This window comes from Anarhichas minor, unplaced genomic scaffold (genome assembly GCF_050575085.1).
Source record: "Anarhichas minor isolate MPS153535 unplaced genomic scaffold, ASM5057508v1 ptg000003l, whole genome shotgun sequence".
NCBI classification, from domain to species: domain Eukaryota; kingdom Metazoa; phylum Chordata; class Actinopteri; order Perciformes; family Anarhichadidae; genus Anarhichas; species Anarhichas minor.
In genome coordinates, this window is record NW_027466449.1 from 1912367 (window position 1) to 1936995 (window position 24629).

The 24629-nt window shown below is 41.8% G+C and overlaps 1 protein-coding gene across 1 annotated transcript in view; it reads right to left on the reverse strand.

Moving 5' to 3' along the window:
- Positions 1–24629, reverse strand: part of nphp4 (nephronophthisis 4) — a 145012-nt gene that overhangs the window by 77263 nt on the left and 43120 nt on the right. Inside the window, exons 7-8 of the mRNA XM_076093142.1 lie at positions 20203–20387; positions 16040–16175 (exon numbers count right to left, since the gene is read on the reverse strand). Of these exons, the coding sequence (XP_075949257.1) occupies positions 16040–16175; positions 20203–20387 (321 nt within the window). The remainder of the gene's footprint in view (positions 1–16039; positions 16176–20202; positions 20388–24629) is intronic.

Consider the following 24629-nt stretch of genomic DNA (forward strand, 5'->3'; position numbering starts at 1 on the left):
TCGAGTGTCAAAAGCTATATTTAAAATAAAAGTCATTAACTTTCCCACGGAGAGCAGCCAAGCACTTGTTTCAATAGTGCACTTGGGGAGAAAAAAAATAGGAACAGTAGCCTAAGGCGAAAACAAGGAAGCAGCAAACTTTTTCATGGAGTTGCACTGAAAACAATAACAGGCGATGTCACTGCACACATAATTGCGCCGACTGGCAAAGCGTTTTTCTAAGGGAAGAATCCATCAACCTTGTTTAGAAGTGTAAATTATATAATGCTGCAGCATCTCAAGACAAATATATAAAAAAATAAAGTGTCAGACATACTACGGGATGGAAGCAAAGATCTCATTTCTAACCTGGAGCAAGAAAAGTAATCATCAAACTTTTTTGGGAGATGGAAAATAAAAAAGAAGGTGAAATTATCAAAAGATGAGAGAAGGCGAATTTTGCACATCAAAGACAGCAGAAACCCCATTTCCCAACAGACGAGAAGAGACACAACCAGTCCTATTCAGCACCACTTACTAACTGAAAAGGTTAGGAGCGGCCTGTTCTCATACATGAAAGTAAAAACACCACTCATTTTAGAAACTGCTTCCAATTCAAAGCTGCTGTTGCTGTTATACTAAAAAAAAGAAAACAAAAGGCCAAGTTTGTGATAAGCTGAAATAAGGCGGTTTGCAGCAACACAGTTTTGGAGAAGCTCAAAGTAAATGGCAGGACATACAGCGACTCGGGGCTTTCTCAAGTACAGCAGGAATTAATCCTAAATTAGGGGGGATGTGGGCATTGATGGGAGACGGAGTCTGACAGTTATTACTATTACCTCAGTCTGTCGGGGTGTTCTATTCATTATTTCAGCCAAGACCCTGTGACAGGCACCAGCCCCACATCTCCCGCTACTTATTCTCCACAGTGAGACGCCCTGGAGGAAGTGAGGGAACATGCACCGAGATCATTAACTTAAGAGCACTAAACCACTCACGTTTTCATCCATCTGCACGAGTCGTCCAAATGAACCCAGCAGGCTATACTGCGCTCTATTCGGCTCACCGAAGGCCAAATAGGGAGATCGGGAAGAATTGCGCTCCGTCTCAGATCCCGCCCTCACTGATGGTAAAACTTCAAGGAGATGTTCATGACAGACGTGTTCGCTGCTCAGGCCAATTTACTGCGAATGTGAACACTTTATCTGTAGCTGGACGCTCGTCTATTAAAGTGGCTGTGCATAGCGATGACAGTTGAACTGCACATGTAATTAAAAAATCATTTCATTTCTAATTTAGGATTTAGACTTATTTGATTGTATTATTTTTTTTAACTTTGTTCTAGAATGTATTTTTATGTGCTTTGAAGAACAGTTTAGACAAGGAACAAGTAATTGCTCAGGATCGGTAGGTCGATGTTGGAATCTCGACAAATATGAGACTGATTGCCGTAAAACCGTGTTCATGGACTCCCAATGATCCTCCTGACTTTGGGGATCCCCTGACTTTTCCTCTAGCGCCACCAGCAGGTTGACATTTTAGGTACAAAGTAAAAATGTCATGAAATGTCAAACAGACATCTGTTCTACAGAGGGTGAATTGTAATAACTTTGGTGATCCCATCACTCTTCCTCTTGCACCATCACCAGGCCCAAATTTCAATCTGTCCAATGCACCTGCAAAACATGTCATTCCCATCGGCCTGATCTGTGCTTGCTAGCACAGTAGACCAAGACCTTGAATGTGGGAAGCACTACCTGCTAAACATGACAACCACTACCATTTTTACGTTTACTTCACCAGCTACCACTAAGGATCTCAGTTGGATCTCAACATTTATCCACCTTACAATTTGCTGTCCTTTTAAATGTGCTTTACAGCCACATGGAGTTACTAGCATAGCCAGACTATTGTAGTCTTTTTACAGTGTAGGTAGAGAAAAGTACCACAAACTGAAAGACATTCACCTTCAAACCACACATATTACTAAAGCCTAGTTTTGGCTTCAGCGCCAGACGCTTCCTCATTTCAAAAAAATAGGAATGCATTTCACTGAGAGCAGTAATATAAAGTACCCGAGATGATTATCCATCCCTCATCAGAGCAGCATACCATGCATTCCCCCTCAGATTGAAATTCAAATCACCTGAAGATAATGATAATGCGAAAAAGATGACAAATCACTTGCTGAAAGTAAATGACATGAGGTGCACGTGCAGGATTAGGAGCACATTGTATGGCGACGACTGTCTTTTCCATAAAACTCTGTGAACATAATACCTCATCCATACAGTCCCAAATGAATCTTGCGATGATATTTTCATCTGCACTGCATGAGCACATTTCACAAAATATAACAGCTCTGTTAGTTGAACGCTTGCCGTATTTATCTGGTCTGCACATTCAATCTGATCGGTGACATTTTGCATCTATGTACCCTACATGAAGACAAGTTACTGAGGGGGAAGTAATACACATTCCTCTACATAAATATAGGAATACATAAATGGGATATCAAAGGCCGACACTTAATGTTCAGGTATATTGCCTTCAGATTTGAAATGAACCCTGTTAAATCACACCGTTTCCCCGCGTTAGAGTTGGTGCTGGAGAGCTGAAAGGACTGCTGCGTTACCAACAGGCAAATGGCAGAACTCTAATGGTTTAGGGCACGGGAGAACAAATACACAAACGTTTTAGCCAAGTGCCCTTGTTGAGTCTCGAACAATAGGAATGCTTTACCACCAGGCTTACAAGATTCTGACTGACATTTAACATTTTTGTCACCGTTTACCATCCAAAAACTGTACTCTATTTGTTGTAACTTGCTATGTGGAACAGTGGACAGCTGAAACACAATGTTATACAGCTGGTCAGGCCTCAAATGGTCCCAAAATGCCCCTGACCACTTTATACGACTGCTGTTTTAAATAAAAATCAACACGGCAGCCATTAGATCTGCAAACATCATCGCCAGTGCCTCTCTGGCTGCCAGGGCGATGCATCCGTCTGGAGAAGGATAGCACTGCTGGCATGCACTGACAGGGTAAATCTCACTCTGGGCCTATCGCAGGGGGAGATTGATGCAGTGATTCGCAGTGGGGGGAGAGCTGACATTCATTTTAATTAGGCGGGCAAAATATTGTCTCCGCGGCATCTAGCCCTCCCCTTGCCTTAACCTCAACTTCTCTTCTCGTTGCGAAAAAATGAAGCGGGTGGGCCTCCAGGGAGGAATGACCTCCGGAGTAGGCCACAAATCAGCTAAATATATCACTTCAATTCCTGACGACATTACTGTGCTTAAGATTCTTGATTAACATTTAATTAACATTTGTATGACATTTCAGATCAGAAGCAAACACAAATATAAATGTTATCTTTGAGGGTGAGGTCTCCTCCAATGGGAGGGGCTCTGTCGACACATGTCATGTAATATAAATAGTCGAGGAAACTCAAACCAAGGGAAGGGTTCATAAGGTCAGGGGACAGTGTCATGGTAAAGGGGGCATTTTAACGAGCATGTGATTGGGGAAAGCTTCACAAGATGCTTTTCATTCAGAAAACATCATTAAAGCCTGCAGGGGCTCACAATAACTGCACACAGCAACACACAAACAGCCACTTAAGAGAAGTCACAGGAAAAAGCACACAGCAATCTATACAGCCTGCACCTGTCGGCGAGCCAATTAAAATCCAAACAAGTGTCCGCGGCACAGAGGAGAAGCTGTACACCGACACCTTTAATAAACCCAGCCACTGGCCATGTCACTGTTTTTCTGCTCCACACATACCGTTTATCTTCCATCCCCCGGCAGTGACATCTGAGACACAGAGAGGATCAAATAGATCATTAAGGGAGTGATATTTGTCGTTCATCTCAACTAATGGAAAGATTGGCGAACACCACACGTAACGCACGCTCGCGTAAGATTCTTTATCACGATCACTAAGCCATTGGTCAAGAGTCAACAATATGTAACGTAGAAGATTCAATATTAACAGGAGAATGTTCAATATACAACCGAGTGAATAATTCAGTATTCATTTTCTAATCATCTCTGCCAGGCGTGAGACTGGAGGGAGATCATGCATTTGGTTGTGTGTGTGTGTGTGTGTGTGTGTGTGTGTGTGTGTGTATGTGTGCATCTGTATGTCTGTCCACGACTAATCTCGCATACTACTGGACCCGTCAGCCAAATGTTTTTGTGCATATTACGACTTTATGCTTCAGGATCTCTTGTGGTTTCGGGGATTCACAATTTTTGATTAAAAAAAAAGACATTTTATTGATTTTTTTTTAATAACCATTTTGGTTTTTGTGTGAATTTTCTCTTGATTTCTAGTCGCTATACTAGAACATTATGATGTAACACTTCAAAATTAAAGCCCTTCAAAATCTCATTCATGAGACAATTTATCTAATTTCAGATTAGATTTTAGAGGAAATGGTGCATAGTTACAAAATAATTTCACTCCAGGTTAATAGCAGACCACCTCAAGGTGTCACTCAGAGAGAAACCAGAACATTCTGATGTAGCATTTCAAAATTAAATTGATTTATTGCACACTCCACATTGGCAATTCTGTAATAACTAGGCTAATACAGTTTCCACCCTAAACAAAAACACTCAAATTCAAAGATGTGAAAACAATTAGTTTACTTATTTGAGTAGATAGTTGTGTTTTTCACACTGAAACTGGTAGTAGTTGTCTACAAATGATTATATGTTGTTAGATTTTGACAGCACCTTCAAGACTTATACTTTTTTTAGACTTTTACTTTGGAAAATTACTTAATTGGTACAGTAAATATGTCTGATTTTCAGTATGGGTGGAGTCAACGATGTCTTGAACACATCTGCATCAGTCATTGTATGGAATTATTGAGAAAATACTTTTTATAACACTTCAAATATTCACATATTAGATATTTTCTTGGTACAAATGTATGACTTACTTTGAAATATCTCTTAACTGGTACAGTAAATGTGTCTGATTTTCAGTATGGGTGGAGTCAACAATGTCCTGAACACATCTGCATCAGTCATTGTTTGGAATTATTGAGAAAATACTTGTTATAACACTTCAAATATTCAGAAATGTACCTGTTTCTCGGTGCAAATGTATGACTTTTACTTTGACTTAAACCGTCCGATAGAAGCCGCAAGTGATCAACGACTGCTTCAGTAGAACAGGAATTTCCAGCAGTTGGCGTGGCTGAAAACAAGCACAATCTCGGCTGTTGCAGGCCACATTTTGGCCTTCGTTGTGGCTCAAAAACTGAAATCCAAGGAAATGTTTTGCCACATTTTGAACCGGAGCATCTGCAGATAAATTCCCCACCAGATATATTATGATCCACTTATGTTTAGCACAAGATCAGATGAATAAATCCCCATTTGTGTTATTATTGCTGCCATCTTGACTGTAAGGGAGCCAGGAGGGAAAACTGAGTGTTTACTGCTTATTTGGAGGCGGTGTACGAAATCCTCCCATATGTTCAAATTATTACATCGTATCAAGCAACAGAGTGACTTTACCTGTCTTAAAGGTACAGAGACATGCGGCAACTGCAACTCTGTCAACCACTGTGTGAAACAGCTGCTAAGGGGGCAGGGCTTAATGAACAGTCAGTTGTGGGCACATGTTAAGGAATGAGGAAAAACGGAACTACACATTCATGAACAAATAGTGGCCAGTCAAAAAAAAAACCTTGAGAAGGGTTGGAATTATCGAAAACTTCAACATAATGTACATTTTCACAGCACAAATTCATGAAGACAACAACGTAGTGGCATATTACTCACCACTCTGCTTCTTTGAGTTTTTAATGTATTAAAGTCTTTGAATGGTAAAGTCTCGTCTATCAATTAAATAAAAGACAATTACCATTACAAAAATATTCTATTTGGAGTAGTATTTTCATCATTTTCATAGGCATAAAGCTGTGCCGTCTAAGAGTCCTGTAATTTGCTTGATTTCAAATGCTGCATTGCATTAATCAAGTCACCATCGACTAAAAAGCTTTCCATCACTGATACAGTATATTGCCACATGCCTGACCTTGATGCCGGATATATTGCAGCAGGATGTTTTCCAGTGCCGGCAAATCTGTGTCCAGTCACACTTCAGAATATGTGAAAATGCATGAAAAATGTCTCCATGAGTTCTGTATCCACTGCACTCATCACTCTCAGTTATTTGGAAATTATTCTCTGTCGCCCCTCTGACAGCTGACAGATGTTTCTGGTTTGTAGTTCTAAATCAAACCACGGACAGAAAACAAGACAACATTCGTGAATGCGGCCCAATGAGTTCTGTAGGCGACCACCACAACAAACATCTTACTGATGAGCGTGTTTTCTGTGAGCTGGAATGTTGCTTGATATAGCATATGAGAAACAGGCAAGCTGCCAAATTCAGTCGTGCGTCTGCATATAATCCAGATGAAAGCTCAGTAGAGGGCAAAACAGTGAGTATGTTTAAAGGTTATGCATTAATGGTTACACTTCCTCAGACGCCGAGTAATCGACTGTGCCACTCACCGAGCCCAGTCGGGGTCAAAGGTGACGCAACACGAAAACATGACGCCGGTGACACATTCATTGCTGGTTGTGGCGTTGGCCCGGTTACTCAAACGGAGAACCCATTGTAGTGCGTGAAACGTATCACAACTGTCGACGACGATCCTTTCTCAGCAACACAAGTGTGCTGTGGTGTAACAGCTCGTGAGAGTCGCCAATTACTGTTCCGAGGATGTGATTCGCGTTTGACAGTCTCTAAGAAGCGCAACGGTGGTTAGTAGAGGATGAAACCGAGTATTTCCTCTCTACACGACCCTCCCTTCCCCTCTGTTCCTCCGTCTATCTGCTTTGCTTCCATCCTTCTGGGGGCTGTGACCCACGAGCAGTCACTCATTGTTTTGGATGACTGCAGCTGTCACGCCTCCCGATAAATTGTTTCCTGGCAAAAGGACAAAGCCACGCGGGCCAGCAGCGCCTCGTGCTTCCACTTCCCCTGGACCAGCCCCTCCATTAGCGATGAGCTAGTGCTTGTCAGCGGAGGAAGGCAGACAACAATAAGCCCCCATCGTCTTGCAATAAGCTGTATGCAACTGTGTTACATTGCTGAATTGACGAGCAGGGCTAACGGTGGTTGGGCAGAGGATGCGATCGGCAGGCAGGAGGAGGCCTGAGATGTCTCGGATGAAGTTGCGAACAATTGGTGCTGACAGACAACAATTAGGAGAGCTGCCGCCGCCTCGCGTCATTTGTCAGTGAACCAAGTCTTCTCACGGTGAGTAAATCATGTACTGTTGAAGGCGTCCACTAACACTTTTGAGTGGATAACTGAATGCATGAAGTACTATGATAGACACCACTTTTTCATTACGCAAATAGATGAGTATGTCAAGGATCTGAGGGAAAAGTGATCGAAAGGGTCACAATATTTTACAAGAACACTTGCTCTTATCAATGCTCTTAGAATCTGTACGAAAGACGGATCGTTCCTGTATCAGATTTAGAATTTAGCTCTGAAAATCAACTAATTGTCGGGTCAGTTTATCAAAAAAATAAAACAACAATCTGTTGTGGTGTTAAGTCATGAATGGTTCTGAACATGGAAGTTTGTTCTTGCCCTTGACATGATAACAGGGTGGTTGTGTATGAGGTATTGTAACCGCGGTCTCTATTCAAGGATGGTCTCTTTTGGAGGATGGTCGTTTCTCCAGCTGTCTACTGACCGGTGGTGCCCGACACATAAAGCTCTATGAAGGATCAAGGCTAAATCTCTGTCTACACACAAAGGCAGAATATATGCATACACCTGGTTTAAGTCAGATTTACAAAGCTGTGCATAATGGTTCTGATCTATGTACGCATCTCAATTGTTACGGAACTGAGTGGACATTCACAAATCTGTGCCGTTTTTACACTGTTCAATCGAAGTTGTGTCAAGTGCACCGCACTTCACCTCGCAGCGTTCGTTAAATCCCTTATGTGGATAGGCTTAACTATCAGTATGAATCAAACTGTCATATTATATCCAATTAATACCATGTTTCAAACTACCACTCGATACAGTACATAAACAAGCAATTACAGTAATAATATGGCAGGAGATGCAAGGGAATTATCTTATTGTTTTGGGGCGTGATAATCACTGAACATAGTAATTGAAACTGTCGAATATACTTTCACCTTGTCTTTCTTTTTCCAGGTTTGTTCTTCAATCGGCGGCAGAGTGATGTGGAAAAGTGTAGCTGGAATGGACACGGGAAGACAGAGTTTCCGCATGTGCAGCCCATCAAGGAATAAGCACAGAGGGATGCTGGGTAATACAACAGAGCCCCTTGATAAGGGAGGGAATAGATACAGAGCAGGAAATAGCAAAAATGCAAATGAAAGCAAGATGGCAGGAAGTGGACATTGGACTGAAAGAAAAGTTGATTATTTGAAGTTCTTTGACCTCAGACAACCTCTGAGAACAGCCTATCAGTCAAATTCCCACTTCCTCTCCTCTCCCTAGCCTCCTTAATTTAAATTGTTATCTCCGTCCTTCTGACTGCTCCTAAGGAGCATGAAAGAAGTCCGCTCACAGGCTCTCAGAGAGAGACAGTGGGCGGCAAGAGAGACGAGACAGAAAGAGCAACTCGGTAATAACTCAAATCAGAAATACCAAAGAGAACAAATGACGACACAGCATGGTTTTCTTTCTTCATAACCAAAGGCAACGATGGCAATTTTGTAAAGAGAGGCCATCTACTTCTTCTTTGTCTTACAGTGAGAACCAGACAAAGAGACATGTAGGCAGTCTCAGAGCACCGAGTGATTGCCTCTGGATTGCGGTGGTTGTGTTTTAGAAGAGAAGGGATTTCAACAGAATTGTTTTACTCTTTGCACCCACCTTAGCACCCTCAGAATACATCAAACGACATAATTCTATTTAATCAGCGAACAACAGTAAGGCAGTCTGCATGCTCATTCCCTCCACCCATCCGAGCACGGTCCTGTAGGCAGAGGATTCTCCTTCAAGTTGCACTACACAGCACCATCTAGTGGCAATGCATTCAGTGAGAGGCAGTGCAACATGGGAAATCAGAGAAAGCAGGTATAGGGTACATCCCAAGTCTCTTAACTGCATCCCCGTTTCCCTCATTTGGGTCCTTTCCTTGCGTCTTAGTCCCTCCCACCAGGGATGCATGGAGGAAACCATGCAAGGAGAGAGGAAACGAGGAAATATGTTTTACGTGAAGCAACGTCTGTTTCTGATGACGGGGGATCAGATGATCACAGCTGATCAGCTGTCAGTCGGCTTTAACAGCTGGAGAGACTTTTGATAAGTTTGTGTCTGTTCACATGATCACTGTACTTAATAACAGTAACTAATAATACTAATAACTAATAAAGACACAGTAATCACCACTGTAGAGGTGTTTCTCTCTGTAGTCTGTTAACAAACTGTGTCCTGTGTTCTGTTTATAAGCTCAGGATCCATTTCTACCAGCGGAATGCGATCGTCTTATTTATGAATTATTTGCGTCTGTACGTTTTGAAATTGTGACTGTGGCGTCATTATTAAATAACCCAGAATATGATTATTGTTTCTCTTAAATGATAAAACTCATCAAACACTCAGGAATGATGTAAAAAGTGTTTCGTCTCTCCAGCTCCCTCTGACTTTAATTGTATTCATAATAAAGGTTATTGAGGGAAACATCAGATCATGAAAACACAAATCTTTCTAATAAATGAAAGTTGTTTGTGGTCCTTTTGTTGTTCAGTCTACAATGAACATTTATTTAAACCAGATGTTGAATCAGAAACCGAATCAAATATAAACTAGAGTTTATTCTGTGATCTGTCTTCACTCTGGTGTTAAACTCCAGTCAGTCAGTCCGATCGGCTGCAGCGTCCAATCACATGACTGATGAACAATGAGGGGGCGTGTCGGCCGTTAAAAGACTTCTTGGAAGTCTGTTCTCGTGGTTCCTCGCTCACGGCTCCTCCGAGGTCCCTCCTCCATCCTCCATCCTCCATCCTCCATCCTCCGAGCTAAATAAGAGCTTTGGGACGGCCGTCAATATGGCGGCGCAGAAACAACTTCCGGTTCAAGCGAGGATCGAGGAGCGAGGAAACGACAATTAAGAGACTTGATTGTCCTTAGTACTCCATTGTTAGTACTCCATCAAGGTGTCACTCCTGGGTGAAGCCACACACACACACACACACACACACACACACACACACACACACACACACACACACACACACACACACACACACACACACACACACACACACACACACACACACACACACACACACACACACACACACACACACACACACACACACTAAGACAGCGCTTCAAGCATCTGTCTGTGCTCCCTGCCAAAAGACTGCACAACAAAGCCAATTATATTATTATTGAATCCTCGAAGGTTATTCAGAAGAGTGACACAAAACATACTATTTTATCAAATTATGTAAAATATCATTCCTATAACACTGTTATATTATCCTAGAATAATATAATACATATTTCATTATACACGTGTATATTTATTTAATTTAATTTAAATTAATTAAATTAATTGTTTGCACTTAAACTTCACTCTTCACTTAACTTTAAATGACTTTTCTTTCTACTTCTTTCAGCCATTATGTTTCAGCTGCCACTTCAACTACTTTCAGAGCTTCAACCTCAAGTACAACTTTAAATGATTTAATATCTTCATACTCAGTTATTAGAACTATACACAGCCATTCAAAAACTCAAAAGACTCAACATGTTGAAACTGTAAATTATCAGCATGTACATTTTCTTCAGAATCTGAATTATTATGAAGTGTACTCCATTATATTACTAAACATGTTATTGTATTATATACTATTAAATTGTGTAAACAGCCGCAAATGTATATTTTCACAGAAAAATGCATTATTGGTTAAATAATTTTTTTATATATTACATCAATGTGCACAACCCATGTTTATGTACACTGGCCTAGGCTATTGTACTCTCTAAGTTGGCTTTCCCACGCATAGATTACTCCCTAAGTGTTGCATCTCTGTACATCTTTGCAATTTTCATTTATGGTGTAGTTCTACTTATTTTGTCCTTGTCTCTGCTCAACCTGTTCTGTGTCTTTATCTTGTCTCTTTTTGAGCTGCTATAACACCAAACGTCTCCCTCCATAGTCGATAAAGTACTAGCCTATATTAAATACCATAATTCCACATTAGAATCCAGCTGTACATACCAGGGCGAGAGTATACAGACACTGTTGTCTGTAAGCTCTACTCGGCCATATTCAAAGTATTGACATGTCTGGTTTTTGACTAAACGGCTTCAAAGGTCAAAGGCCGTAGCAACTTGATTGATTTTTGCAGGTTTAAATACCAGCCCAATTCCACAAGGGCCAGACCAGCCTCAGAGTTGGTTGTTGGGGGCAATCAGACATGAACCCTCACATTTGTGCTTCACAAGTGGTGTCGAGTTTCTGTGAAGTGCTGTTGACAGTGTGCAGCTGTCTGCCCTTAAGGCACACCTCAGCTCAACACAGCTATAACACCTCAGGAGCATCACATGTCTGGCAGCTGTGACTCAGCTCAGGGACGTGTACACTCTCCCATCACACTCGCCTTGGTAACCGAAGATGCAGAAACTGAAGTTATAGCGGTCTGCTGATAGTACAACCCACTGAAACATGCACCTAAGGGTGTCGGGGCTGCCGCCGTGTTCAGGAGGCATCATGCATCAAACCCTTATCAGTCAACACACCCGAGACACATCGGGCTCTGGATTAACACTCACAAACAACATGTGCACACATCAGCACACAAACACACACACTCCACTCCCACACACAGACAGAAATTACTCTCCACCTGCTGAATATCTCTCACCTCATCAAACATGCATGCCAGCGAAGGCGAAGGTGGTGAAGTAGAGTGAGGTAGGAGATCTATTTTTTTTGGTCACCCACACAACCCTTTTTGCCAAGCTATTCTAGGATGATGTAGACAGATATTAGTTTGATGGTTTCTATCAGGTTTGCTAGAATTTCTCAACTTGAGTGAACTTTTTCCACTTAAAGCGAAGAGAATACATCCCATTGGGAGCATGGGTGTTCTAAATAAAATTTCATGGCAATCTGTCAATTAGATTTGGAGCTATCTTGTGTGAAAAGTTGATATTTTTTTGGAATACAGCTGGTAGGCGGACCAGGAGAGCTCATTAAGTGTCCAAATAGGGAAAAGGTTCAAAAAGTGTTGAGCATGAATGTGAATTGAATGTCAATCTTCCCTTTAGATGTTGATATTTTCTGTGTAGAAATGTTGGCCCTGTGGTGGTACAAGAAAAAGGATCAGGAGGTCATCAAAAACATTAGGCTTCATCCTCTGGGGAACATGAACCTCGACAGTAAATTTGATTGAAAACCAGGCCATAAGTTGATGAGTTATGGTCTGAAACAAGCTCCGCAGCAGCTAGGGACGTGGTTTAGGTGAGCATGACACGAAGGGAGGCAACACGGAGAGGCAATTATATGAAATTATATCAGAACTGGAGAGTATTTCTGAATTCAAAGAAGAGCAAAGAATGGCACTGAAGGCTTTTCTCAACGGAAAATATGTTTTCGGTCTTCTCCTGTCAGAATTTGATTGACAGATGGTTCATCCCATCACCTGCCAAGTATTTCTTGAAAGTGACTTCCCTCGTCCGTCTCCAATGACGGCTTCTCAGATGGTTCTGTGTAAAAAGACCATCTGGCAGGGTCAGGAAAGAATAGACCAACAGCCAAGACCAATGTCCAGTTCTCCAACAAATGAGTGCTGTTTGAAAATGGTGATTGTTCATTGGGTGGAATAAGGGCGGTCTGCATCGCCCGGGCTCCATAACTTTGCAAAACCAACAAGCACAAAGACAGTTTTCCCCAGAGACTGGCCATGTGTGCACAGATGTGACGATGGGCAGAGCCCTAAGCATGCTAAAGATTCTCTCCACATTCCTCATATCCCTTCTGCCTTCCTTCCCTCTGTGTTCACTGCTGATCTGCACCAATTGCCTCCATCTTGGCAGCAATGGAGTGGCAGTTTGCTGTCAGAAAAGAGGCAGAATGCAACTGAAACCTGGATCAACTGCTGAGACACATTTGCTCAGTTTCTTGGCGCTGATAGAATCATAACACGCACCACATATGTGTACTGACTGTCAACGCAATATTTACAGTCTCATGCACCAAACATGTACTCCTTAGGCTTTATAACTTCATTCCCCACTATGACAACTAGCTTCGTTTTTCCACCACCAAAAGACAGACACTTTGAAAATATCAGCCTTTAGATTATGTCAGTAGTAGGACACAAGAAGAGCCAATACTCATGGGGAATTTCCAAACAAACAAATGAATTAACTGCTAAATGCAAGAATGCAGTCTTATGAATTTTTGCCACGTTGGCAGTGTTGCTCTAGGGATGGCGAAGTCTGTTGGTCAGTCAGACTTGGGTGATCCCCTGATATCTAATCTTGTGCCAACAGCAAAAACATTTTAAGCAATTTCAATAATTCTCTACAGCTGTGTGCCTCCGTATAAGCAGTGTTTAATGCAACTTTCAGATATCAGGGATATCGCTTCTCAGTTGGGAAAGTGATAGTCTTGATAATTCAGATCATTATATGGTAAGATCAGGGGTTCTTGTTAGTATTGAACAGTAAAGCAGAGTTACATGGGCAAACTGTATGCAACAAAGATGATAAAAGATGGTGAGCCGCTCCTCGTTTTATGCTTTAGAAAAAACCTCTTCTGTAGAAAATGTTTTTTTCCCCGTAAACAATATCCATTACATGTCAACAAATCCATGGAACAACTCATCCATGGTACAAAACCAAAGGAGGAACACTGTCCATTTACAACAGACCGATTAGCTGTCAAGTGGTTGCTGAGGAAAGAATGGGAGAATTAATACATAAATGCAAATGTACCATTGGGGCTCCGATGACCGAGTGGATGGTTGTTTTTCTGCTGCTTATAATTGGTGAGTCGGTGACCCCTGATTGTATAAAGTATTACACGCAGTAACACAATGAGAGCCCAGCCTTGGCATGCGTTAAGTGTTGAAGGCTCGCTCACCCACGCACATAATTACCACAGTCTTTCTGAGGTTTTCCCATCCCATGAGCGGTTGTTAAGTGGTGCGGCTTGAATTGGGAAATTACTTCCCTGGGGGTGTGTTGACTGCGTCGGTCTGTACCTGGTGCCAGCTACTGGTTTTTGCAATTCATAGAGACAGGATAGGAATCAACGAATTGAAAATACTTTATGGAGAAAAACATTTTTCAATGGGTTGCACGGTGGTGTGGTGGCTAGCACCGTCTACCCACAGCAAGAGGGTCCCGGGTTCGATTCCCGGGCTTGCATGTTCTCCCCGTGTCTCTCCAGCTACCTCCCACAGTCCAAAGACATGCAGCTCAGGTTAACTGATTACTCTAAATTGCCTGTAGTTGTGGATGTGAGCCTCTCTTATGTGTTCGCCCTGCGATAGCCTGGTGACCTGTCCAGGGTGCACCCTGCCTTCGCCCAGTGTCAGCTGGCATCGGCTCCATGGATGGATTTCAATCACATCAGTATTGTTGCAAAAGCTTTTGACGTGTTTTTAATAGACCATTTACATCATCGCACAAGGCTCAAACTAAAATAACTTAACTAAAATTTAGGTTTTCCCAGAGAAAATGTAATCTTGATATACTAATCTCAATCTTCATTTTACCAATACTGACCAAATTAGCACTGAACAACAATGACTGACCATTATTACATTTTTGATTGAAGCCTAACATCTGCCACTGTCAACAAACCAACATAATGGGTCGGTCACTTTTAATCGACAGGCGACCCAAAACACTAATTGTGTGCCGTTCACTCTCAACTAATGCAAACAGCTGCAAAGTGAAAATTGCTATTGCATTTCTAGATTTCCTCGATGTATCATCCGATTTCTGTACTGCACATTCGTGTTGCGTATCAGCCACCATATATGCCGTTACCACTTCATCAGTCAGGCTCTTGTTTGTAAATCATAGGTGTTTATGGGGACGATGGGGACTAAATTATAATACAAATTAAAGTCTTATTTGACTCACTCTAGCAGTAAGTGGAAAAAACTAATAGCAGCATCAAACTCACAGCTTGTTTAAATTCCCAGAAATCCTCCTCAAAAAAAAAATAAAAAAAATAAAAATTAAAAAAAAATGAGCATCCCTGAGCAGAAGTGATGGCACAGTAGTCAACACGTCAAGGATATGTTGCAATGCGCCAGCAAGGGTGGTGAGGAAGAAGAAGACTGCAAGCTAGCAAACAAGGATGTAGCGAATGCAGGATTTAAAAAATACTTTTAAAAAACTCAGCGTTGCAAATGTTTTATGAGGAAGGAAATACCTTCAATGCATTTCTTAGAGCCTGAGGATACACACAACGCGTTTTGCTGAGTAAGACAAAGAAAAACCTCTCTTGAAGACGTGGTATCTTTTTGATCAAAGTGTACTTTTTTCAAAAGTTGAAAACTTTATTGAAACTATACCTTTGTGCAAACTTTCAAAAGAGATGTTGGGAAGTTGTCTCTCAGAAATACCCCAGATTAAAGCGTATATGAACTCCACGAAACCAAATCATCACAACCTAACTTGATCTCACATCCTTCTATCTATTGGTCTTTCACTCTTGTTTGTTTATAGAGGACTTGTGGCGAAGGAAGCCTTCAGTAATTTCCTCTGGGAGACACAGGCAAGAGATGGATGGAGTGATACTCCAAGGACAAGAAAGAGGTGATGAGAGAACAAAGGGAAGATGAAGAGAGGGCAGTAGGGCGAGTGTGTGCAGGTGTCTTTAGTACATCCATTATTGCTTGTGAAGACCTGTGTGAGTTGCGTGAAGGGAAGAGGTCGGTCTGGTTTGTCTTTATTTCATCGAAAGGTTGATTTCAAGCTAGGACCTGGGTTTAGGATCAACATTAAGTATGGTTTAGAAAGAGTATGTGTGCTTGTGCATCCCTCTTACCATCGTCTCTCGGCCTATTGGAGCGGAGAAGACCCACTCCAGCTGGAAGACAATTGCCAAAGCGCGATGATTGGTCAGCCTGAGCTCCAAGCTGCTGCGAAGGCCCAGCGTCTGAGGGAGGGTTGATCTTGCAGAGCTGAGGAGAGAGCAGACACACGAATGTAGTGAAGGAGTGAAGGGCGCATGTTAAGAGAGAGAGAGAGACGCAAGGAAAGAAGCAACAGTGGGACACACATAACTATTATTTGTGACCTATGTGCTTCAAAGGCCATTACTGACAAAAAGGATAATGCCTCATGTCATCTCTTTTTCGAAACAGTTTTATTTTTCCTTGAAAAGAAAATAAGTCAATGTGTTGGATGATTTACGCTCGCTTGCTGAATGTTCCCTGGCAAGCACTGGCCTCCTGTGTAAGCAGTGGAACAGCACGCTCGGTATTCGTCATTCACAGTTTGCATACACCATAGGCGGGGAGCATACTGTGGAGCGCCGGCGTGTCACGAGGTGGGGCCGGGCGCCTTTTCTTTTTTCGCTCCACAGACTCTCTGGAGAACGGAACAAGCGAGTGCTTCAGATTTTGTTTTTCTCTCTCTCTCTCTGTCTCTCTGCTGTCTTGAAGCACCAGGCAAAGCACAAGACTGTCAGCACCCAAAAGCAGCACCCAAAGAAAGATAAAGATCATAATCATTGCCGACCCTGTTGTTATCACACTGAACAGCTTCTACACAAACACTTTCTTCTTCTTCAGAAAACAGAAAAGTGCGGAACAAATAATGTTTGCCGTAGTTTGACGATGGCGATGATTGTTATTCGTATAATACAGTAATTGAGCGCAGTTTGTCGGCTAGCATGTGATTGTGGCTTGCAAGACACCCATACAATCATCTACATAATCATCTAGTGTCTCAGATGGAAGTGGCAAACACAATACATTTTGATTCAGACACGCACTGAAACAAGGCAATCATCTCTCACTGTCTGTGTGTCATCTGTACAGTTTTACAGCGTATTCTTTGGCATATTTGACTTCATTTAATAGTGGGATTATTCCTTTTACCCAAAAGTCCATGTTCATTGTTATTTAATGAAACTGTACAGTATATATTCCACTTAATCGTGCTGAGGGCCACAGCTTAAATAAATGACCCAACAATGACAAAAGGGTGTGGAAGAATAAAATCAATGCATCCAGTGAACGCAGTGGCTTTTTCTATGTGTGTGCACACCATTATGCTTTCATCAATTACGTATTTTGCAGACAGTACTGTCGCAAACACAAGCGTTCGCACTTTTCCCGGTGGACATCATTGAGGCATAACAAATTCAGTGCAATTAAAAGCATTCTAATTATGACTTTACAATATGAAGATGAGAAATAGCCGCATCTTAATAACACAACATAAAGCTATACATCACACAGCTATTCTCCAATGCTTTCCTGGTACATGTTGTAATGTTGATTTGTAGTATTTTGCATACTGTCTGGAGAAAAATGCTCTTTTTTAAACCCAAAGCAGTTCTGCTTGATGACTCACTGATGCGCCCTGACAGCTCATTTATTGAAACTGCTGGCTGTTGTTTACTTGTGGAGGTCAAAGGTTGGCTCGCTCTCAACATTTACGTTAGGAAATACTTCCAGTGATTTACCAGCGGGATGGGACGTCTGTGACAGCTGGTGTACCTAGGTGGCTACCGAGCAATTAGCAAAGTGCAGTGACCAAGCTCTGAATCTGTGGGTACTTCAAGTTTGACAAAATAACGGAGTGTGCCTTAATACTTGGAACTTTCTGAAATGATACATTTATTTTGTTATGTGTTTCTCATCCCTGGAATTAATATGAGATTTAGGATCTCTATGTGATGTGTGGTGCAGGTGGTGGGCTTCAGTTTCCAGCTGTGGTCCTGCACCTCTCTAACTTTGATCTGTTTCTGACAAACATAAAACCATTCCATCCACATGTTTTACCGCTGATCTAAGGCAGACGCTTGTGAACTTACATCAGCACGTCCACTTGGACAAGGTTAGCATTGATTGTAATGGTGTCTCAATAAAACCCAGGGGCAGAGGCAGCAGGAGCCGTACCGCCTCAATTGGTTATCAAGTACTAGCACGTATTGGAATGTTTTGCAAAGCAGTTTTATGAGGGCGGAAGCCTGTGTAGCACGGAATAGTGTGTAAATTATGAGGCTGGGGTTGGGTTGGGACATGTAAGGCCTTATCAATTGATGGATACATAACCGTTGATCCATGCAGCAACCGATACATTGTGTTAGCTTTTTGGTCTTTTGGACGGAATTGATGAGCATGTACAGCCTCGTAACTTACAAATAGTAGATTGGTCTGAACCAGGTCCACACAGAGAGGTTTACCGATTTTAAATTTGGGGATAAAATAAAAGACGTATCAGATGGGCTCTCATCCTGTACCCTGAGTCTGGGTATCTGTGTTGCAGAGAAAAAGTCTGATCGGTGCATCCCTGTATGACAGTAGAGAATGACAGCAAACATGGGGGGGAGAGGGAAATCTGTTATTTTTTGTTTGCCATTCTGTAAATCAGTGGTCACCCAAACCCAAATCTTTTACTTTATTGTCTATTTATAATTTGGTTAATAAAAGCTACATAGATACAAACGGGTAACGAGGGTAAATCGTGTCTTAATAAGGTGTTGGGCCACCTCAACAACTGCTTTAGTGCTCTTTTGCATAAACTATACAAGTCTCTGAACTTTACTGGAGGGGTGAACACCAGTCTTCTACATGATATTGCCTCATTAGGTGTCATTTTGAATACGTCGGACTGGGTTGACATGACATGGCGAATGTAAAGGCCACAGTATTTGACGCATCATTTTCATTCTCATCAAACCTTTTAGTGAAAAACTTTTATTTATTTTTTACTTGCCTGAGGCATGAATTCACTTACTGGGGGATCAAATTTGGTGCATTCTGGCCATGATTTGTTTTCCTTTGCAAAGTCACCAATTTATGCATGAAAAGTATCAAATAAAACATAACACCCAAACAATATACTATTTATCTCCTTACTGAACAAAAAAACATACTTATTTTAACTATCCAACTATATTTTAGAATAAAATTAACATAAATATATTTTTTATCTTCACCACTTTACAAAGGGATAATGAGTTGGGCTCCAGTTTGTTCTTTCCTCGTTGATCGGCACATCTTGGTGACGCCGTCAAATGTGCGTCAGCATTTTCAGTGTGTTTAGATTCAGATACAATGGTGAAGCTACGGCGACGCATCATCCTCGTCTGATACACAACTCTCTCTCCGTAACTTCCTTAGGCGGGTCTTTCAGCTCCGCGGTCATATTTGCGCTGACTCGCACGCCGATGCGCTTGTGGTGCTAACCTCAGCACATGTTGCTAATTGTGCTTAGAAAAAGGTTTCCAGGCAGAACTCGAGCCTGTGAACTTTGATTTCACAAAACCTGTAAAATGTTTTTTTTTTTTTCTGTCAGCGGTCAAAAATAAACGGAGAGACGTCCTGTAGGTTTGCATGTGTGTTTAAGTCTTCCTGTAAGTGTGGCACAATGGAAGCAGCTCAACAAGGAACGGTTGTATTAAGCCTTAATAATTAAGGCATTTTCAAATTTATGGCAACAACTTTACAGCTGAACAGTACACTTAAATATGTTTTTTCATATTCATATATTTCTTTCTGTCTCCTTATATGATGAGACGATGACACCACTGTATGAAATAACTGATCTCCACCCACTATGTGTGATAAGGAAGCAGGAAGGCAGAAAGTGAAACGCACCAAATATATGCCGTACATCTTGGAAGGTAGGAGAGTATGACACAAATGGACACCAGGGAAGAGTAAGATACAAGTCTGCAATGTTTCACTTTTTTCAGACATCTCCCAAACACTATTATACACAAATGAAATTCATACCAACCTATAGCTTTTTGAAAAATAACATTTGTCCCGACTTTCCAGGATAAACTTTCAATCACTTGCCTACCAGCAGAAGGACCAGCGGCGGGAGAGTCTGATGAAATACTATAAAAATAAGCACTCCCGAAATCACTTTTCGCACATCTGTGGATTTTGTCTGAGAACAGATTACTGCGCCACCATCTCATGTAGCCCACAGTAACATCTTCACTGAACACGCGTTTCCTCTGCTCACCTGTCCTTGACCAGGGTGCTCTGTTTGGAGGTGCCGTCGGATCGGCCTCTGGCCCCCGAGGCGAGGGGCTCCAGCACCACCACTTGAGGCTTGTCGAGGAAACACCAGCCGTTGTGGACCCCGACATGAAGCCTCCTTTCCTGGATGACGACTGTTCTCAGAGGACCCTCTGGTCCTGGTTGTTTCTGAGAATCAGTGAGAGGAAGAGTTACAACACAAACAGAAAAGACACCACACATATATCACCATTTGTTTGTGTGCTTTTGATCGGGGTCTGCATTTCCTGGTTTTGGGCCCGGCCCCTTACTTATAATGGTGGAAAATCTTAAAGCTAAGGCATATGTTAATAATGAACACAACAGTGTGCTTTCCACCACTTTGTGGTTACTTTCTTTTGTGGAAGAACTTGACCTGCCTTCACAGCCATGAAGTGTATTATCCAAAGCACAGGGCAGACATCTTAAAATTCACAAGACTTGAAGCTCACTTGATGGTATTTTAAAATACCCTCTTCGTCGAATGGTTGTCTGATCGGCTGGTTTGGTCTTCGTCAACGTTTTTTATGCCTTTTTTTATGCTGAATAGCACTTCTTCTTACTACAGAATTGATGAGTTTGATTTCGGAGACATTTAGCATCCTATTAACTGAAAATTCTTTCAGGCTTTAATAATAAGTGGCACTTAACTCACCTCTGACAGAAACAAACAACTTATTTACTACAAAGGTCCACATACAAGTCCAAACACTTCCTGTACCATCATAATGGTATTAATTATGTCAAATCAAATGTGTTATGGTCTTATACGGTTAACACTGGTTTATTCTAACTTGGGTTTTATGGCTATAGTTGCGGTCGTTGTTCCCATCAGTAAAAATAACAACATGAGGGCTGGGTATCGAACCTTATTTATGTTTTGGTGCAGACCGAACTGTGTCCGTAGCTGGTATTGAAAACTGTCAAGTACTAAAAGCATAAATGATCATAAATGATCCTGTCAGAATTGTAGTCTTGTTATTGCGTTGTTGTTGGATTATTAAAAATGTTTGCGGTTACATTGTCAGTTTTACATACAAATTAAGAGGTTTGGAGTTCCCCGATCTCAGCAATTGCTTTGGTAAGTACAATGTGATAGTAATTATGGATAAAATATATGAAAATAAGACTATTAAGTTGAAAATAAGTACATGTCATATTTTATCTGCATAATGTTTATTTCATTTTTATTAGCTTTTAATGAACAAATATTTTTTTTAAAACAAGTGAATGTGTCAGGAGGTGCTGTTGCAGACTGTGCAGCTGTCACTTATAATGCACAGCTGACTGACAACAGCTCAGTGATTGACTGTAAACTCTCCAACCCCGAAAGTGCAGAGCCACGCTGAGCTCGCCTCTCGTCCCACTCCTTCCCATTTGGTTAATTTCAACCTCTTCCCTCTCTCCATCACATCTCTCACTCCCACTCTCCCTTTCTTTCGCTCCCTCTTCTTGTCACTCTCTCTGCCGGTCCCTCTCGCTACTGAAAACCTTCTCCATATCCACTCACAGCTTCTCAATCAAATTAGCATATCAATTCAGCTTTGGGTTTGTCTTTTAAAGCAGCAACAGCAGGAGCAGCAGCCGAGCCTGCCAGGCTACTGTACAGCCCTACATACAGCACAGCTCGCTGCGCTGCTAATATTACAGCTCTGCACTGACTCCATCATTCTCCCCGTCTGCCTCTTTATATCTACCCTCCTCTTGTTATCGCCGCTCATTCTTTCACTCACAGGCAACGGGCAATATGTGCTCAGCGGTGTACCATATTTTTCTTTCGGCGATGAAAGATTAGGGTTCTCGTCGTAAGCTCACGGGATTCCTTCCATCTTCTGTTTCCTCTCAAAAGAAATATCTGAAAGCTCCTCTCGTCTCAAGTCCATGTTGGTTAGACATTTGTACAATTCTAGCAACAAAAGCCACACAGGTAAAAGGAAATCAGAGTTGATATGCTAAAGTTTTCAAAATGGAGCCTCACAAGACCTCGTCTATAGGTCCACCCAAGTACATTCACTTTTTATTTACCTAAAAGGAGGATGAGGTGACTCACTAATGCACTGCTTATAGCTTGTGCCAGCTCTCCTTTTGCTGAAGGAGTGTTACATAACCGTCCTCCAGCTGGATAACATGGGTTAAGGCTTTGTTCAATTAGCGCTTGCCGTCTGAGTGCCAAGACGAAGATGTACCTTCACAATCCCAGACTCAACCGCATGCACCGTAACGAGTGGGATGACTACTACTTACCAGAGAAAATAAAACATTGCATCCCTTTGTGTGCACTATACAGTTAAGGGGAGGCGTTGCATAAGAAAAAATAGACCTATATCTATCTTGTTCAAAGGCCGCAAACATGGTTTTAATAGCGGAACATATTCTAGGCCCCCATAAAGTATTCAAAAAGACGCTCTCAAGCTGCCCCGTTGCGAGAATTTGGTCCAAAATTTTGACGCAGGTTGTCTTTGATTGAGAAAGCTCTAAAATCGGTTTAGCGGTTGACTCGGCTGTTGGTTGCAACAACCTTTGCAGCTGCGTCGATCTCATCAAAGCTTGTCGCCAGTTTAGTTTAGCTTAGCATGGATTCGGGCTACAAAGCTCTGATTGGCTCGATTGTGTCATCAACCAAGGAAACAGGCGTCAATGAGCAAAGCACCACACCTTATTTGAGTTCATGAAAAAACAGAGATGTGGGTCTTGCAAGATGGAATCTAGTGTTTCCTAATTGTACCCTTATTCTATTCTATTGTATTCAGATATGCACACACAATGTCTTTTTTATGTATACCAAGCAGCTTGGCCTGAATGTTTCTCAGGGCTGAATAAAGCCCTTTCTTACCTTATTGTCTTTCGTACAGCTGATGTACATTGGCTATATAGCTGTTTTTTTTAAGCAAAGCATTACATTGTATTTGAATTGACCTATCCAACAACAATATTTTGTGACGAGAGGCAGCGTAAGTGTGACAGGATATCTGTAAATAATTGCCTTCAGTGACTTCCAGATTATAATTACGATTGTGTCGGTTCCTACGCCGTCTACTCTCGCCTCCTTCCTCCCCTGCAGCCGGAGCTGGGAGAGATGACAGAGAAATGGCTTTGTCTCTTGTTGGACAGGTTTGCCATGAAGTGTTTCACAGTTTCACAAACAATAAAAGAAAGACAGGGAGAAAGTTGTTTATAAGAGAACATCAGTTAAAGTGCTGCTTTCTGTTCTCTGCATCCCTCTCCTCACACCCCTCCTCCGAGTTTCTCTTTCATTTATTTCAGTGCACTTTTTTCTCACTCCGTCAGTTTCTCTCTCTCTCTCTCTCTCTACCTCTCTCTATCCTCTTTCTTCTCCCGCTCGCCTCTGTCTGCTGCCGTCACAGATTTCTTCCTCCCTCGCCTGAAATATGAATATTTTAGAGCTAAGAAGCTTACAGGGAACAATGAAATGGCCCCCCAAGTTAAATTATACTTAATTTCCAGAGTCACTGAAGAGGGACTTTAGTGAGTGACGAGCACACCGGTGCCACGTGGGTGTGTCTCTCTCTTTTTCCACACTCACATAAGCTTGTTGTCTCCTGCTTTTATGTCATATTTTTGATATTCTCCCAGATCTTGCTTTGGAAAAAAAAACGAACCGCTAAAACCAGGCAGCTGTAACCGATCAACATGGTCCCTTCAGCGATCATAATGTACACTTGACACCCGGGTTACAGAAAGTGGAGGTTCCTCGGGGCTAACATGCCTAGATGCTGTTTGTGTCATTAAAAGGAAAAGGAAGGGGGAGGCAGAGTGAGACTAATTTGCATGCTTTTGGAGGCAGTTTGTTTTAGAGCTTTGTTAACAGAGTAAACAAAAGCAGTGCATTGTAAGGGAAGAGTCGGTGGCAGGTTTTTTGTCTCACAATGACACGAGTCACCCAGTGTGGGCGTTGTGAACGGGAAACTAACCGTTCTGCTTAACCATCCATTTCCTGTTGGAAAACAATAAACTGAGAGAAAATGCATCGAAGCCAGTGCATCACAATTATCCGTGATGGTTTCTCTCATGGCTGTTCGTCTGCAGTGCATCGAGAAGCAAGCCCACTTTATACCAATACGGCCTTGAAGCCACAACAGAAATGTTTCTTAAACTGCAAAACCCACATTGTTAATATGTCTGCAATCTCGAGGAAAACAACACTATATTCCTTTGAAATCTGTGTTGGGTATGAAGTGCTCGCCAACAAGTCACAGATTACTCTGGTAGAAAAATAGATCTTATCTTGGAAAGAAAAACTCTACAGAAAATACAGGTAATGCACTTCTGTGGCGGATTGTAGTGCATAATGTTTGTTTTTGATTCCAGTCCACATGAACGGTATTTACACACGTTTTTGCTTTTTATTTATTTTGGAGGGTGGTGGTTTTG